Source organism: Bufo bufo, chromosome 3, assembly GCF_905171765.1.
Source record: "Bufo bufo chromosome 3, aBufBuf1.1, whole genome shotgun sequence".
NCBI lineage: Eukaryota > Metazoa > Chordata > Amphibia > Anura > Bufonidae > Bufo > Bufo bufo.
In genome coordinates, this window is record NC_053391.1 from 276,456,068 (window position 1) to 276,475,850 (window position 19,783).

General features: G+C 45.5%; 1 protein-coding gene across 1 annotated transcript in view; it reads right to left on the reverse strand.

The window, feature by feature from the left end:
- The window catches only part of CACNA1S (calcium voltage-gated channel subunit alpha1 S), a 1,092,054-nt gene that overhangs the window by 753,138 nt on the left and 319,133 nt on the right, over positions 1-19,783 (reverse strand). The window contains 1 exon segment of the mRNA XM_040424151.1: positions 14,203-14,410. Coding sequence (XP_040280085.1) covers positions 14,203-14,410 — 208 coding nt within the window.

Consider the following 19,783-nt stretch of genomic DNA (forward strand, 5'->3'; position numbering starts at 1 on the left):
ATGTACTGATAAACATTAGACTTTCATATATTTTAGATTCATTACACACAACTGAAGTAGTTCAAGCCTTTTCTTGTTTTAATATTGATGATTTTGGCATACAGCTCATGCCAGTAAAACCCAAAATTCCTATCTCAAAAAATGTGCATATCATGAAAAGGTTCTCTAAACGAGCTATTAACCTAATCATCTGAATCAACTAATTAACTCTAAACACCTGCAAAAGATTCCTGAGGCTTTTAAAAACTCCCAGCCTGGTTCATTACTCAAAACCGCAATCATGGGTTAGACTGCCGACCTGACTGCTGTCCAGAAGGCCATCATTGACACCCTTAAGCAAGAGGGTAAGACACAGAAAGAAATTTCTGAACGAATAGGCTGTTCCCAGAGTGCTGTATCAAGGCACCTCAGTGGGAAGTCTGTCGGAAGGAAAAAGTGTGACAGAAAACGCTGCACAACGAGAAGAGGTGACCGGACCCTGAGGAAGATTGTGGAGAAGGACCGATTCCAGACCTTGGGGGACCTGCGGAAGCAGTGGACTGAGTCTGGAGTAGAAACATCCAGAGCCACCGTGTACAGGCGTGTGCAGGAAATGGGCTACAGGTGCAGCATTCCCCAGGTCAAGCCACTTTTGAACCAGAAACAGCAGCAGAAGCGCCTGACCTGGGCTACAGAGAAGCAGCACTGGACTGTTGCTCAGTGGTCCAAAGTACTTTTTTAGAATGAAAGCAAATTTTGCATGTCATTCGGAAATCAAGGTGCCAGAGTCTGGAGGAAGACCTGGGAGAGGGAAATGCCAAAATTCCTGAAGTCCAGTGTCAAGTACCCACAGTCAGTGATGGTCTGGGGTGCCATGTCAGCTGCTGGTGTTGGTCCACTGTGTTTTATCAAGGGCAGGGTCAATGCAGCTAGCTATCAGGAGATTTTGGAGCACTTCATGCTTCCATCTGCTGAAAAGCTTTATGGAGATGAAGATTTCATTTTTCAGCACGACCTGGCACCTGCTCACAGTGCCAAAACCACTGGTAAATGGTTTACTGACCATGGTATTACTGTGCTCAATTGGCCTGCCAACTCTCCTGACCTGAACCCCATAGAGAATCTGTGGGATATTGGGAAGAGAAAGTTGAGAGACGCAAGACCCAACACTCTGGATGAGCTTAAGGCCGCTATCGAAGCATCCTGGGCCTCCATAACACCTCAGCAGTGCCACAGGCTGATTGCCTCCATGCCACGCCGCATTGAAGCAGTCATTTTTGCAAAAGGAATCCCGACCAAGTATTGAGTGCATAACTGAACTTAATTATTTGAAGGTTGACTTTTTTTGTATTAAAAACACTTTTCTTTTATTGGTCGGATGAAATATGCTAATTTTTTGAGATAGGAATTTGGGGTTTTCATGAGCTGTATGCCAAAATCATCAATATTAAAACAAGAAAAGGCTTGAACTACTTCAGTTGTGTGTAATTAATCTAAAATATATGAAAGTCTAATGTTTATCAGTACATTACAGAAAATAATGAACTTTATCACAATATGCAAATTTTTTGAAAAGGACATATATATATATATATATATATATATATATATTGCAGTTGCCTGCCCGTGTGTGAGAGGCTGCAGGCTCAGTCACAGACAGTACTGTGTGCACACCATTCATACAGGGTGTGACAGAATATACCTCGCAGATAAAAAATAATTATATTTAATCTTTTTCTGTGATCTAATCACAGTTGCAAGCCCGTGTGTGTCAGGCCCACACAGACTGTATTGTGGCCACTGGCTAGTGCATGCATGGCCAACCTGCGGCTCTCCAGCTGTTGTAAAACTACAACTCCCACCATGCCCTGCTGCAGGCTGATAGCTGTAGGCAGTCTGAGCATGCTGGGAGTTGTAGTTTTGCAACAGCTGGAGAGCCTCAGGTTGGCCATGCCTGGGCTAGTGGCTAGGCCTCCACTTATACCGTTACAGGGTGTAACTCACTCACAAATACCTCGCAGATAAAAATAAATTCTATTTAATATTTTTCTGTGATCTAATCACATTTGCAAGCCCGTGTGTGTCAGGCCCACACAGACTGTATTGTGGCCACTGGCTAGGCCTCCACTTATACCGTTACAGGGTGTCACTCACTCAAATACCTTTCAGATAAAAAGAAATTCTATTTAATATTTTTCTGTGATCTACTCACATTTGCAAGCCAGTGTGTGTCAGGCCCACACAGACTGTATTGTGGCCACTGGCTAGTGGCTAGGCATCCACTTATACCGTTACAGGGTGTCACTCACTCACAAATACCTCGCAGATAAATATAAATTATATTTAATATTTTTCTGCGATCTAATCACATTTGCAAGCCCGTGTGTGTCAGGCCCACACAGACTGTATTGTGGCCACTGGCTAGGCCTCCACTTATACCGTTACAGGGTGTCACTCACTCACAAATACCTTGCAGATAAAAATAAATTCTATTTAATATTTTTCTGGGATATTATCACAGTTGCAAGCCAGTGTGTGTCAGGCCCAGACAGACTGTATTGTGGCCACTGGCTAGTGGCTAGGCGTCCACTTATACCGTTACAGGGTGACACTCACTCACAAATACCTCGCAGATAAATAAAAATTCTATTTAATATTTTTCTGTGATCTAATCACATTTGCAAGCCCGTGTGTGTCAGGCCCACACAGACTGTATTGTGGCCACTGGCTAGTGGCTAGGCCTCCACTTATACCGTTACAGGGTGTCACTCACTCACAAATACCTTGCAGATAAAAAAAAATTCTATTTTATATTTTTCTGTAATATAATCACAGTTGCAAGCCAGTGTGTGTCAGGTCCACACAGACTGTACTGTGCCCACTGCCCACCACTTATATAGGGTGGCACAGTACCTTGCACGCATAGTAACACTTATCTAATAAAAAATGACAGGCAGAGGCAGGCCACGCTGCAGGGGTCGTCGTGTTCGTGGTGCTGTGATTTCCACTTGCCCTGGAATAATGCCCAGTGTTCAGAGGCCACGTACCCTGAACCCCAAAAAATTGGAGAAAATAGTTGACTGGCTTACACAGGACACCCAATCTTCAACAGCTTCCGCTAAGAACCTTGACGCACCATCCTCCTCCAGCTCAGCTTTGGTCACCTGCTCTCAAATTACCACTCTCCCGCCCGCCGCCACCACCACCACCACAGCCACCACAGCCGCTTCACTTGATCCCTCAGAGGAGTTATTTACACATCAGTTGGATGAAATTAGTGATGCGCAACCATTATTGCCAGAGGATGGAGATAACAGGGATATGTCTCAGTCAGGCAGCATTACACACATGGATGCACAGTGTAAAGATGATGATGATAATGATGTTGTTGTACCCGCTGCTGCTTCCTTTGCTGAGGTGTCAGATACAAGTGAAGTGGTTGATGATGACAATGTGTCCGTGGATGCCACGTGGGTGCCTGCTCGAAGAGAAGAAGAAGAGGGGGAAAGTTCAGAAAGGGAGACAGAGAGAAGGAGGAGACGAGTTGGAAGCAGGGGGAGGTCGTCGCAAAGAGCTAGTGGCACAGTCAGACAGCATGTATTGGCACCCGGGGTCAGCCAGACAGCACGCCAATCAACACATGCTGTTGCCACCACCAGAATGCAGTCATTGCAAAGCTCAGCAGTGTGGCATTTTTTTTGTGTGTCTGCCTCTGACAACAGCGATGCCATTTGCAACCTGTGCCAAAAGAAACGGAGTCGTGGGAAATCCAACACCCACCTAGGTACAACTGCTTTGCGAAGGCACATGATCGCACATCACAAACGCCTATGGGATCAACACATGATGACGAGTAGAAGCAGCACACAAGCTCAAAGCCACCATCCTCCTCCTGGTCCAGCATCTTCAGCCACGTCAACCACTGCTGTCCTCCTTGCCCCCTCTCAACCACCCGCCACTCCACCTCTCACCTTCAGCAATTCCATCTCATCTGCCCACAGTCAGGTGTCTGTAAAGGAAATGTTTGAGCGTAGGAAGCCAATTTCACAGAGTCACCCCCTTGCCCGGCATCTGACAGCTGGCTTGACGGAACTCTTAGCCCGCCAGCCTTTACCATACCAGCTGGTGGAGTCTGAGGCCTTCAAAAAATTTGTCGCTATTGGGACACCACAGTGGAAGGTACCCGGACGAATTTATTTTTTTTCAAAATAGGCAATCCCAAACCTCTACTCAGTGATTGAAAAGGAAGTCATGGCATCTCTGGCATACAGTGTTGGGGCAAGGGTCCATCTGACCACTGATACCTGGTCTGCAAAGCACGGTCAGGGCAGGTATATCACCTACACTGCGTATTGGGTCAACCTGCTGACGGCTGACAAGCATGGAATGCGTGGCTCTGCAGCGGAGTTGGTGACACCGCCACGACTTGCAGGCAGGCCTACTGCCACCTCCTCTACTCCTCCTACTCCATCCTCTTCCATAACCTCCTCGGCTGAGTCCTCTTCTGCTGCGGTGTCTGGCTGCACATCAACTGAAATCCCCCCAGCTCCCCAGTGGCTATTCCACATCCCGGATACGACAGTGTCACGCTGTCTTGGGGTTGACTTGCCTGAGAGCAGAGAGCCACACCGGACCAGCACTCCTGTCTGCCCTGAATGCACAGGTGGATCAGTGGCTGACCCCGCACCAACTGGAGATCGACAAAGTGGTGTGTGACAATTGAAGCAATTTCTTGGCGGCATTGAATTTGGACAAGTTGTCACATGTGCCGTGCATGGCACATGTGCTGAATCTCATCTTACAACGCTTTGTGTCTAAGTACCCAGGCTTACAGGATGTCCTCAAGCAGGCAAGGAAGGTGTGTGGCCATTTCAGGCATTCCTACACGGCCATGGTGCACTTTTCAGACATTCAGCGCCGAAACAACATGCCAGTGAGGCGCTTGATTTGCGACAGCCCGACACGTTGGAATTCAACACTCCTAATGTTCGACCGCCTGCTCCAACAAGAAAAAGCCGTCAACGAGTATTTGTATGACCGGGGTGCTAGGACAGCCTCTGCGGAGCTGGGAATTTATTTGCCATGTTACTGGACACTCATGCGCAATGCCTGTAGGCTCATGCGTCCTTTTGAGGAGGTGACAAACCTAGTCAGTCGCACCGAAGGCACCATCAGCGACCTTATCCCATTTGTTTTCTTCCTGGAGCATGCCCTGCGAAGAGTGCTGGATCAGGCTGTAGATGAGCGTGAAGAGGAAGAGGAAGAGTTGTGGTCACCATCACCACCAGAAACAGCCTTGTCATCATCGCTTGCTGGACCTGCGGCAACGCTGCAAGAAGAGTATGAGGAAGAGGAGTCAGAGGAGGAATGTGGCTTTGAGGAGGAGGAAGACCAACCACAGCAGGCATCCCAGGGTGCTCGTTGTTGTCACCTATCTGGGACCCGTGGTGTTGTACGTGGCTGGGGCGAAGAACAGACCGTCAATGACATCAGTGAGGACGAGGAACGGGAAATGAGTAGCTCGGCATCCAACCTTGTGCAAATGGGGTCTTTCATGCTGTCATGTCTGTTGAGGGACCCTCGTATAAAAAGGATGAAAGAGAATGACCTGTACTGGGTGGCCACGCTACTAGACCCATGGTATAAGCAGAAAGTGGTGGAAATATTAACAAATTACCGAAAGTCAGAAAGGATGCAGCAGTTCAAATCAAAACTAAAAAATATGCTTTACACAGCTTATATGTCACGACTGCTATCCCAGCAGCAGTCGTGTCGCACCAGACGGAGGGGAAGGGGGACCCTTATCTACGGATGGGAATAGTATGGCCACCCCTGACTAACCCTAAGCTGGCACCTGTCTGCCCTGATACCCTAGACGGGGTGTGAACCCGTGCGGCGAGCAGGATGCCTAAACCCTCAGTCACCCTAACAAGTGGGGAAAGGCCGATGGGAGCACTAGTCACCATCACTCATGTCTAGGAGAACAGCAGGGGAAGACAGCAACAAACAAACTATATCAAAGATAGACTTATCCAGTCACGAGCAGAGAAGGCGATCCCAATCACGACAGTCCACGCCGGACAAGAGCTCCACAGCAACACCATCAAACGATCTCCTTCAAAGGTCAGAAAAGGTCAGAATAGAACTGGAAGTAAGGACTATATCTGGCAATGACTGCAAGTGAAACTGAAACTAATATAGTAGCTGGGAGTGGCAGACAGGACTCACCTGAGAAGGATGCCTACAAACTCCCAGTCAGGACAAAAAGGTTCACAAGGCAAAACCCAGATGACATACCCTGAACCACGGAGCAAACTCACAAGCTATCGCGAGTAGCAAGTCGCTGCGACCTTCTCCTCCCAGACCTGTCTGGATCAGTCACAGTCGTGACAGTACCCCCCTTTCTACGAGGGGCCCCTGGACCCTCAAGACCAGGCCTCTCCGGATGGGAGCTATGAAAAGCCCGAATGAGTCTGTCCGCTTTTATCTCTGATGCTGGAACCCACATTCTCTCTTCGGAACCATAACCTTTCCAGTGCACCAGGTACTGAAGAGAGCAGCGAACATAACGTGAATCAACAATCTTTTCTACCTGAAACTCAAGACTGCCATCAACAACCACCGGTGGAGGCGGTAGTGGCAATGGTTCAGGAGGTTCTACATATCTCTTAAGCAGAGATCTGTGGAAGACATTATGGATCCTTAAAGTCTGAGGTAGCTACAGACGAAAAGCCACCGGGTTAATGATCTTAATTACCCTATAAGGACCAATAAATCTTGGACCTAATTTCCACGAGGGAACCTTCAACTTGATATTTCTGGTAGACAACCACACCAAGTCATTCACCCCAAGGTCCGGACCTTCACAGCGCTTCCTATCAGCCGCACGTTTGTATCTACAACCAATTCTCTTCAAACTTTCTTGCACACTCTGCCACACTGAAGAAAGTGAAGACGCAAATCGTTCCTCCTCGGGAATCCCAGACGGCCCCCCCTCACTAAACGTACAAAACTGAGGATGGAAACCATACGCACCAAAAAATGGTGACTTATCGGTGGATTCTTGACGACGATTATTAATGGCAAACTCGGCTAACGGTAAATAAGATGACCATTCCTCCTGATTTTCGGAAACAAAGCATCTCAAATATGTCTCTAGGTTTTGATTGGTACGTTCAGTCTGACCGTTGGACTGTGGATGGAAAGATGAAGAAAACGACAGATGAACCCCTAAACGAGAACAAAAAGCTTTCCAAAATTTAGAAACGAATTGGGTACCACGATCCGAAACAATATCGGAAGGGACCCCGTGAAGCTTCACGATGTGGTCAATAAAAACCTGAGCCAGTGTATTAGCATTAGGCAATGCGGCAAGAGCAATAAAGTGCACCATTTTACTGAATCTGTCAACAACTACAAGAATAACAGTCTTCCCCGCTGATACTGGTAGATCCGTAATGAAATCCATTGACAGGTGCGTCCAAGGCCTGTTGGGGATGGCCAGAGGTAAAAGACGCCCTGCCGGACGAATATGATCTACCTTAGAACGAGCACAGGTAGCACATGCAGACACAGAATTCAACACCTCCTGGCGCCATTTAGGCCACCAGAACCGACGAGACACTAACTCAGAGGTTGTCCTACTACCTGGGTGTCCTGCCAGTGTGGAGTTATGGTGTTCTTTTAGTATCTCCAGTCGTAAATTTTCTGGCACAAACAGTTTACCCGAGGGGCAGGAGGCCGGGGCTTCCCCCTGAGCTTCCAACACCCTCCCCTCCAAACCTGAGTGTAATGCAGAGACCACCACCCCCTTTTGCAAAATGGGCTCTGGTACCTCAACATCACCCCCTCCAGGAAAACTTCGAGACAATGCATCCGCCTTAGTATTTTTTGCCCCCGGGCGATAGGTTATTACAAAATTAAACCTAGTAAAAAATAACGACCACCGAGCCTGTCTAGGGGTGAGACGTTTAGCAGACTCCAGATATAATAAGTTTTTGTGATCAGTAATCACCGTGACGGGATGAACCGCCCCCTCCAAAAAATGACGCCACTCCTCAAAAGCCAACTTAATAGCCAAAAGTTCCCTGTTGCCAATATCATAGTTCCTTTCTGCAGTAGACAATTTCTTTGAAAAGAAAGCACAAGGACGCCATTCACCAGAGGACGGGCCCTGAGATAGTACCGCTCCCACCCCCACCTCTGATGCGTCAACCTCTACAATAAAAGGAAGCGAGACATCTGGCTGTACGAGAATAGGGGCCAAGGTGAATCTCTCCTTCAGAGATGCAAAGGCAGTTTTGGCTGCATGTGACCATTTGGAAAAATCGGATCCCTTTCGGGTCATGTCCGTCAGTGGTTTGACCACCAAGGAATAGTTTTTTATAAACTTTCTATAAAAATTGGCAAACCCCAGGAAGCGTTGCAATGCCTTCAGGTTCTCAGGCAGATCCCAGTCTATAATCGCCCGGACCTTCTCTGGACCCATGCGGCAACCTGAATCTGACAACACATACCCCAGAAATGGCAGTTCTTTTACGGCGAACACACATTTTTCTAACTTAGCAAACAATTTGTTGGCCCTTAATATCTGCAGCACTTGTCTCACATGGATCTTATGCGTATCCAGATCTGGGGAATAGACCAGGATGTCATCAAGATATATCACAACAAATCTCCCGATAAGGTGACTAAAAATATTGTTGACAAAATGTTGGAACACCGCAGGCGCATTAGTAAGACCAAATGGCATGACCAGATTTTCATAATGCCCTTCCGGAGTATTAAAAGCCGTCTTCCACTCATCCCCCTCTTTGATGCGAACCAGGTTATAGGCTCCTCTGAGATCCATTTTGGAGAACCATTTAGCACCAGCAACCTGATTAATGAGGTCGGGAATGAGAGGAAGAGGATAGGGATCTCGGATAGTTATCCGGTTTATTTCCTGGAAATCCAGGCAAGGACGTAGGCCCCCATCTTTCTTTTTAACGAAAAAGAACCCTGCAGCCACAGGTGAAGAAGAGGGTCTGATGTGTCCCTTAGCCAAACTCTCCGAAATATAATCTTTCATAGCCTTCCTCTCCGGGCCGGAAAGATTGTATAACCGGGTTTTAGGTAGTTTTGCCCCAGGTAGTAGATTAATCGGGCAATCATATGGACGATGAGGTGGTAACCCCTGACAACCCTTCTCAGAGAACACATCCATAAAATCTGACAGAAAGGCAGGTAAAGATGTTACAGAGAGTGTAGAGCACCTACTACTCAAGCAGTTGTCCTTACAATGTTCACTCCACTCCACAATCTCCCCGGCCTGCCAATCCACCACTGGATTGTGAGTCACCAGCCAGGGAAGCCCCAATACCATAGGAGCCGGAAGACCGTCCAGGACATAACACGAGATATGCTCTTTATGGAGGTCCCCTACCTGCAGATGGATATTATGAATAATCTGAGTTAACTCTTTCTGAGTAAGAGGGGAGGAGTCGATGGCAAAAACAGGAATAGTTCTGCGTATCGGTTCCGGAGTAAAACCCAGAGCCTGAGCAAACCGTGAATCCACCAAGTTGACCCCCGCCCCACTGTCCAAAAAGACGGAACAGATCTCAGTCTTATTGCCCGCCTCAACTGTAGCGGACAACAAAAACTGAGACATGCGTATGGAGGAAACGAATACGCCCAGACTGTTATCCTCCGCACAATCTGGGGACTCTAGTTTTCCGGCGGCTCCTTTGTTTGTGGTCTCTTGGGTTCTGAGGGACAAACCTTTACAAAACGACCCCTCCCCCCACAACGAAAACAAACCTCTGACCTACGGCGGAACTAAAGGAGGATTCACCCGTCTAGTGGCGCCCTCTATTTGCATTGGTTCGACTGGACCATAACAGACCGATCCCTGCCCTATAGAGGCCTCCGTAAAATTTAATAGTCTCTCCCTGAGTCGTCTGTCGATTCTTATGGACAGAGACATAGCAGCCTCCAGAGACCCAGGGACCTCGTATACCGCCAGCGCGTCTTTTAATTTTTTCAGACAACCCCTGGCAGAACTGACTCCTAAGGGCCGAGTCGTTCCATAACGTATCAGTAGCCCACCTACGGAATTCGGAACAATATAGTTCAGCAGACCGGTTCTCTCGCCGAAGTCTACGTAGCTTAGACTCAGCCAGTGAGACCCTGTCGGGTCATCATATACGAGACCCAGGGCTTTAAAAAACTCCTCCACTGATCGTAAGGCCAGAGAGTCTGATGGTAGGGAGAAATCCCAAGCCTGCGGATCTCCTTGCAGGAGAGAAATTACAATGCCCACCCGTTGTTCCTCACCGCCGGAGGATCTAGGGCGTAACCTGAAGAACAATTTACAAGCTTCTCTGAAGGTTACAAATTGGTCTCTCCCTCCTGAGAACCTATCAGGTAAAGCCACTTTTGGCTCAGGAGTACCTTGGTCTCCCGTAGCAACGGTGGAACCCAAGGATTGCTGCTGCTGCTGCAGCACAGTTGCTTTTAATCCTGCCACTTCAAGGGATAACCCCTGTAATTGTTTCGCCAAAACCTTAACCGGATCCATAGTGGAACAGAAAAAAAAAAAGAAATGTCTTTTTTTTTTTTTTAAATGGCCAGATATACTGTCACGACTGCTATCCCAGCAGCAGTCGTGTCGCACCAGACGGAGGGGAAGGGGGACCCCTATCTATGGATGGGGAATAGAACGGCCACCCCTGACTAACCCTAAGCTGGCACCTGTCTGCCCTGATACCCTAGACGGGGTGTGAAACCGTGCGGCGAGCAGGATGCCTAAACCCTCAGTCACCCTAACAAGACTAGACTGGGGAAAGGCAGATGGGAGCACTAGTCACCATCACTCGTGTCTAGGAGAACAACAGGGGAAGACAGCAACAAACAAACAATCTACAGCAGAGATAGACTTATCCAGTCACGAGCAGAGAAGGTGATCCCAATGACGACAGTCCATGCCAGACAAGAGCTCCACAGCAATACCGTCCAACGATCTCCTTCAAAGGTCAGAATAGCACTGAAAGTAAGGACTATATCTGGCAATGACTGCAAGTGAAACTGAAACTAATATAGTAGCTGGGAGTGGCAGACAGGACTCACCTGAGAAGGATGCCTACAAACTCCCAGTCAGGACAAAAAGGTTCACAAGGCAAAACCCCGATGACATACCTTGAACCACGGAGCAAACTCACAAGCTATCGCGAGTAGCAAGTCGCTGCGACCTTCTCCTCCCAGACCTGTCTGGATCAGTCATAGTCGTGACATTATAAGGGGGATGTCACAGCACAAACGGGAATCTAACAGGGGAATAGGTGAAAGTAATCCTCCTCCTACCACGACCACGGCGGCAAGGACAGGACGCTTTACAGATGTGTTGTTGATGGAGGACATGCAGAGCTTTTTCAGTCCTACACATCGCCACAGCCCTTCGGGATCCAGCCTTAGAGAACGACTCGACCGACAGGTAGCAGACTACCCCGCCTTAACTGCAGATATCGACACTCTGAGGAGCGATGAACCCCTTGACTACTGGGTGTGCAGGCTTGACCTGTGGCCTGAGCTATCCCAGTTTGCGATAGAACTTCTGGCCTGCCCCACAAGTGTCCTGTCAGAAAGGACCTTCAGTGCAGCAGGATGCATTGTCACTGACAAAAGAAGTCGCCTTTGCCAGAGTCCATTTAGTAGTAATAGTGCTCCTACAGTGCCCCCCAACAGTAATTGTGTACCACAAGTAATAATGCTCCCATAGTCCCCCAGTTGTAATAAAGCCCACCATAATGCCCGATAGTAATAATTTTCTTTATAATGTGTGACAGTAGAACCCCCCCCTTATAATGTGCACCAGTACAAAAAATGCCCCGTTGTGTGGCAGTAAAAAAAGAAATACCTCCTCTTAGTGCCCCCAGTAGAGCCAATGTCGCCAGAGTGCCCTCATGTGTTCCAATGACCCGTACTGTGTGCCACTACAAAAAACACTTAGTGCCACCAGTTGAGCTTAGGTGCCCATAGTGACCTTATAATTTGTGCCAGTATAAAATACTCCTATATAGTCCCCCCAGAAGATGCCCCCATAGTGCTCCTTCCCCGTCTCCATAGTGCCCTCCATAATGTGGCACTATAAAATGCCCCTATAGACTGCTCCACATAGATACCCCCATAATGCTCCTTTCCTCCCTTCCCCATAGTGGCATCAAAATGGGTGCCAGTATTAAATGCCCCTATATAATGCCCTCATAGTGCTCTTGTCCCCCACTTCTCCATAGTGCCCACCTATAATGCGTGCCAGTATATAGGGCCCCCAGTAGATGCCCCCATAGTGCGCTCCTTCCCCTCTTCTCCATAGTGCCCCCCCATAATGTGCCAGTATATATGGCCCCATAGTGCTTCCCCTCTTCTCCATAGTGCCAACCCCCCCCCCTATATTGTGCCAGTATACAGTGCCCCCACCCCCCTTCTTGCCACAGTATAGTATAAAATTAAATAATAAAAACAATAAACTCATATACTTACCTCCATGCTGCTGTCAGCGATGCGATGCAGGCCTCTTCCGGCCTGTGTCCCACGCTGTACTGCTCGGGCGGCGCACGCGATCACGTCATCGCTCCGCCTGCACTGGCCTCTGATAGGCTACAGGCCTAGTGCCTGTAGCCTATCAGAGGAATGGGCAAGGGAGACGCCTCACCCCTGCTCCATTCATCTGTATCGCTGTCCTGAGGACAGCGATACAGATGAATATGGAGATGAGCGCTTCCACAATGGAAGCGCTCATCTCCACTCCTGCCCGGCTACTGCCACATTAATAAAAAAAAAATTAAAAAACTCAGCTGGCGGCCCGGCTGATTGTGTTCGGCCTGGCCCACCAGGCGGCCCGGCCCACCGGGCAAATGCCCGGTCTGCCCTATGGCCAGTCCGGCCCCGGGTGTGCCTATCGTAAGTAAGAGAGAACTGTGGCATGCGGCTACTATTACTGCTACTTGTCGGACAACTGGTGCTGCTACTGCTGTTTGCACTACTACAGCCACCCACACTCTGACTCTTGCACAACTCGTTACATTTACCAGACATTTTTTTCAAAGGTTTGGTGCACAGATTATTAAACAGTAGCAAAATTGCAAATGTTTTTCTGTAACTAATACTGCACAGTATATTGAGGTGATAAAATGTGTTGATTGAAACTGGTATATTGATGCAATATAATGATGTAAGTAAAACTGCATGGAATACCTACGCAACACAAAGCATTGAATTAAACTGGCATAATGATGTACTGAAACGCCCAATGTAATGAATGTGTAATTCATTCAAAAAGAATAGCCAAAACTTCAGGTTTGATTAGCAGCCAAATTTTTGGTTTAAATGAGAAGCATTATGTTTAGACAAAGGAAACCACTGCATTCTAACATAAAAACCTCATGTGTAACACGGTATGGTAGTATCATGGATTTGATCTCTTTTGCTGCATCTGGACCAGGATGGCTTGTTTTTATTGATGGAACAACAAATTCTGAGTTATACCAGTAAATTCTAAAGTAAAATGGCAAGACATCTGTCCGTGAGCTGAATCCCAAGAGAACAGAGTCATGCAGCAAGACAACAACACTAAGCACACAATTCATTCTAACAGAGCAGGGTTAATGAAAGATTTTGGCATGGCCAAGTCAAAGTCATGACCCTAATCCAATTGAAATGTTGTGGAAGGACCTGAAGTGAGCAGTTCATAGGAGGAAACCCACTAACATAACAGAGTTAAAGCTGTTTTGTAAGAAGGTATGGGCTAAAATTCCTCCAAGCCGATGTCCAGGACTAATTAACAATTGTCAGAAATATTTAATTGCAGTTATTGCTGCAAAAGGAGGTCACACTAGATCCTGAAAGTAAAGTTTCATACTTTTGCCACTCTCAGGACATTGCTATACTTTTGCCATACCAGAACATTGGGATAACAGCAAAAGTCTAATTTATTTAGTACAGATACATCTGTACTAGTATTAATTTAAAAATTTAAAAAAGTTAACCTTGGTTGGGACTTTTTAGTTTTACATAGCACTAAATATATACTGTAGAATGTAGATCTACATGTAAAAAATGAAAATGTCAACAGTGACATTGGTGCAATAATTGCAATATATATACTCCTCCCCTGACTTCTATGAAAAGTGACATCTTCTTATGTGCAGTATTAGTAACCACATCTACAGTTCATCTAAGTCATACCTGAAAAACTGTTATCAATGCTTGTGGGAAGGTATCAAAAGTGCTTCTCCTTATTTCTGTGTCTTCAAAGTCAAACTTTCCACCAAACATTTGCATGCCAAGAAGAGCAAAGATGATCATGAAGAGAAAAAGCAAAAGTAGAAGGGACGCAATGGAGCGGACTGAGTTGAGTAGTGAAGCCACAAGGTTGTTTAGTGATGTCCAATATCTAAAGTTTAAAAAATATATTAGAAAAACATATCCAAAATGTCTACATCTTAAATATTATACATTATAGAGTAGAATATTATTGTAAATATGAACAGCGCTTTGGCACCATTTTCTGTGTTAATATAGGAAACCATATGGGACAACTCATGCTATGTCTTTGTTTCCAATCGGACTGAACTTCTGAAACCTGATAATACATGCCACACTCAATAAAGACAGTTGAAGTTAAATTCATGGCTTAAGTCTTGCTGTATGGCTGAAGGTTTAAAACACTGGGCCAGTGTCTTCATAATTGGTGGGGGCCCGTTGATCAGACATTCATCTCCTATCCTTTGGATAGGGGATACAATTTTATAATGGGGCAAACGCTGTAATAAAATCTGTATAAATGGTAAAAACCAAGGTCATATCAGGTAGGTCCCTTAAATAATGCTAATGGAGAGAGAGAGATGGTCATGGGAATCAGAAAAAGTAAGAGCTACTAAATAGGTTTTTAACTTTGAATATACAAAAGAACAGAGAGTAGCTGTTAATGAATACAAATAAAATACTACATTGGCTAGATATGGTTTAGGCTATAGATTCCCATACACATTAGCGTATATTCAGCAGAATCCGCCAAGATCAGTGGTTCGGCTGAAAATCTGGTTTGTGGGTGGAGTTCCCGAAGAAGGATTAGATGAAATTATATTTTTTCAACTGGTCCTTTTGTTCTCCCAGGACAATATGCTGCCACCAAAGGTGTCCGACAGCTGATCTCTCCTCTCTTCCCATTGACAACACATACACATTTGGTATAACTACACATACAGTCAGGTCCATAAATATTGGGACGTCGACACAATTCTAACATTTTTGGCTCATAACACCACCACAATGGATTTGGAATGAAACGAACAAGATGTGCTTTAGCTGCAGACTGCCAGCTTTAATTTGAGGGTATTTACATCCAAATCAGGTAAACGGAGTAGGAATTACAACAGTTTGCATATGTGCCTCCCACTTGTTAAGGCATCAAAAGTAATGGGACAGTTGGCTTCTCACCTGTTCCATGGCCAGGTGTGTGTTATTCCCTCATTATTCCAATTACAATGAGCAGATAAAAGGTCCAGAGTTCAATTCAAGTGTGCTATTTGCATTTGGAATCTATTGCTGTCAACTCTCAAGATGAGATCCATGTCACTATCAGTGAAGCAAGCCATCATTAGGCTGAAAAAACAAAACAAACCCATCAGAGAGATAGCAAAAACATTAGGCGTGGCCAAAACAACTGTTTTGAACATTCTTAAAAAGAAGGAACGCACCGGTGAGCTCAGCAACACCAAAGGACCCAGAAGACCACAGAAAACAACTGTGGTGGATGACCGAAGAATTCTTTCCCTGGTGAAGAAAACACCCTTTACAACAGTTGGCCAGATCAAGAACACTCTCCAGGAGGTAGGTGTATGTGTGTCAAAGTCAACAATCAGGGGAAGACTTCACCAGAGTGAATACAGAGGGTTCACCACAAGATGTAAACCATTGGTGAGCCTCAAAAACAGGAAGGCCAGATTAGAATTCGCCAAACTACATCTAAAAAAGCCTTCACAGTTCTGGAACAACATCCTATGGACAGATGAGACCAAGATCAACTTGTACCAGAGTAATGGGAAGAGAAGAGTATGGAGAAGGAAAGGAACTGCTCATGATCCTAAACATACCACCTCATCAGTGAAGCATGGTGGTGGTAGTGTCATGGAGTGGGCATGTATGGCTGCCAATGGAACTGGTTCTCTTGTATTTATTGATGATGTGACTGCTGACAAAAGTAGCAGGATGAATTCTGAAGTGTTTTGGGCAATATTATCTGCTCATATTCAGCCAAATGCTTCAGAACTCATTGGACGGCGCTTCACAGTGCAGATGGACAATGACCCCAAGCATACTGCAAAAGCAACCAAAGAATTTTTTAAGGGAAATAAGTGGAATGTTATGCAATGGCCAAGTCAATCACCTGACCTGAATCAGATTGAGCATGCATTTCACTTGCTGAAGATAAAACTGAAGGGAAAATGCCCCAAGAACAAGCAGGAACTGAAGACCGTTGCAGTAGAGGCCGGGCAGAGCATCACCAGGGATGAAACCCAGCATCTGGTGATGTCTATGCGTTCCAGACTTCAGGCTGTAATTGACTGCAAAGGATTTGCAACCAAGTATTAAAAAGTGAAAGTTTTATTTATGATTATTATTCTGTCCCATTACTTTTGGTTCCTTAACAAGCGGGAGGCACATATGCAAATTGTTGTAAATTCCTACACCGTTCACCTGATTTGGATGTAAATACCCTCAAATTAAAGCTGACAGTCTGCAGGTAAAGCACATCTTGTTAGTTTCATTTCAAATCCATTATGGTGGTGTATACAGTCGTGGCCAAAAGTTTTGAGAATTACATAAATATTGGAAATTGGAAAAGTTGCTGCTTAAGTTTTATTAATAGCAATTTGCATATACTCCAGAATGTTATGAAGAGTGATTAGATGAATTGCATAGTCCTTCTTTGCCATGAAAATGAACTTAATCCCAAAAAAACCTTTCCACTGCATTTCATTGCTGTCATTAAAGGACCTGCTGAGATCATTTCAGTAATCGTCTTGTTAACTCAGGTGAGAATGTTGACGAGCACAAGGCTGGAGATCATTATGTCAGGCTGATTGGGTTAAAATGGCAGACTTGACATGTTAAAAGGAGGGGTGATGCTTGAAATCATTGTTCTTCCATTGTTAACCATGGTGACCTGCAAAGAAACGCGTGCAGCCATCATTGTGTTGCATAAAAATGCCTTCACAGGCAAGGATATTGTGGCTACTAAGATTGCACCTCAATCAACAATTTATAGGATCATCAAGAATTTTAAGAAAAGAGGTTCAATTCTTGTTAAGAAGGCTTCAGGGTGTCCACGAAAGTCCAGCAAGCACCAGGATCGTCTCCTAAAGAGGATTCAGCTGCGGGATCGGAGTGCCACCAGTGCAAAGCTTGCTCAGGAATGGCAGCAGGCAGGTGTGAGCGCATCTGCACGCACAGTGAGGCGAAGACTTTTGGAAGATGGCCTGGTGTCAAGAAGGGCAGCAAAGAACCCACTTCTCTCCAAAAAAAACATCAGGGACAGATTGATCTTCTGCAGAAAGTATGGTGAATGGACTGCTGAGGACTGGGGCAAAGTCATATTCTCCAATGAAGCCTCTTTCCGATTGTTTGGGGCATCTGGAAAAAGGCTTGTCCGGAGAAGAAAAGGTGAGCGCTACCATCAGTCCTCTGTCATGCCAACAGTAAAGCATCCTGAGACCATTCATGTGTGGGGTTGCTTCTCATCCAAGGGAGTGGGCTCACTCACAATTTTGCCCAAAAACACAGCCATGAATAAAGAATGGTACCAAAACACCCTCCAACAGCAACTTCTTCCAACAATTCAACAACAGTTTGGTGAAGAACAATGCATTTTCCAGCACGATGGAGCACCGTGCCATAAGGCAAAAGTGATAACTAAGTGGCTCGGGGACCAAAACGTTGACATTTTGGGTCCATGGCCTGGAAACTCCCCAGATCTTAATCCCATTGAGAACTTGTGGTCAATCCTCAAGAGGCGGGTGGACGAACAAAAACCCACTAATTCTGACAAACTCCAAGAAGTGATTATGAAAGAATGGGTTGCTATCAGTCAGGAATTGGCCCAGAAGTTGATTGAGAGCTTGCTCAGTCGAATTGCAGAGGTCCTGAAAAAGAAGGGCCAACACTGCAAATACTGACTCTTTGCATAAATGTCATGTAATTGTCGATAAAAGCCTTTGAAACGTATGAAGTGCGTGTAATTATATTTCACTACATCACAGAAACAACTGAAACAAAGATCTAAAAGCAGTTTAGCAGCAAACTTTGTGAAAACTAATATTTGTGTCATTCTCAAAACTTTTGGCCACGATTGTAGAGCCAAAAAATTTAGAATTATGTAGATGTCCCAATATTTATAGACCTGACTGTATATATATGTATAGGTTAGTCAAGAGGAAGTCAAGAAAGCCAGCTGTATACCGAAGGATTGTTCAGCTGACAGCTGCAGAATGTAGAGATGAGCACAGTTTTTAAAAATTCGATTCAGCCAATTCGCTGAAGTTCGATAAGAAATTCGATTCGTTATGAATTAATTCATCATGAATTGCGATAAATCAGGTATACCCAGGCCACTCTGCTGAATCATATTCATCCCACTTGGTGGCCCAATCTCAGTGTGAAGGCTTAGAAATTAAACTGCAAGAAGATTTCAGGGAAAGTGTATTGCCCTGTGCATTACATTCTAGTGCACCCACATTCATAGTTAATCCGTTCTGTAGGTACTATGCCATCAGTATTACAGGTGGAATTTATCGCTGTCTACATAACTGTGCGGTGCACCAAGATTCATAGTTAATACCTTCTGTTAAACAAAAAGAAAAGCATACAGCACCCTTCAATAAAGCTAAAAAAACAGTGTGCGCCCCTGCAGGAGCTGTGTCCAAATGGCGCCTTAGTGGAACAAAATAAAGAAATGGAGGCAGCACCAATAAAGAAGTGGAGAAAAAAAGAAAAGGTCTTTTAATGCATGTTGTAGCAGTCCAAACACATGCTTTTTAATCCCTTCTGTTAGCTGTAGATTTACTGTGCATCAGGTCAATGTTAGTGTCAGGTCAAATTTATTGCTGTGGATTTGACTGTGCAGTGCCTCAAGATTCAAGTATTGACCCTATGACAGAGTGGCAGGGTGGCAGCAGCAGGGCAGTAACAATGACAATAGTGGCCCCATGACGGGGGGGGGGGGGGGGGTGTTGGGCATCAGCAATGGCAGTAAGGCTGTGCTCACATCAAAGTTTATTTTTCTGTTCTTCTGATACATCAGAAGAACAGAAAACTAAACAAAGCCTGTATTTTGAGCATCCATAAAGACTCTTTCAGACGGTCAGTATTTGATCAGTAATTGTAAGCTAAATCCAGGAGTGGGTCCAAAACAGAGATGAAATGCAATAGAAATATTCGTATCTCTTCCGTGTTTTGGACCCACTCCTGCTTTTGGCTTACAAATACTGATGCAAAATACTGACCGTGTGAAAGAGGCCTTATGCTCAATTTGCATCTGTTTTGACCATTTACATCTGAAATCAGTTTTTTAACAAGTAATGTAAATTTATGCATCTCTTTTGTGTTTTGGACCCACGCCTGCTTTTGGTTTACAATTACTGATCAAATACTGACTGTGATAAAGAGGCCTTATGGATGTTCAAAATACAGGATCCTTTTTTTAGTTTCCTGTTCTTTGGGATGGGGCCAACAGCAGTGGCAGTAACAGGGACAATAGTGGCCCCAA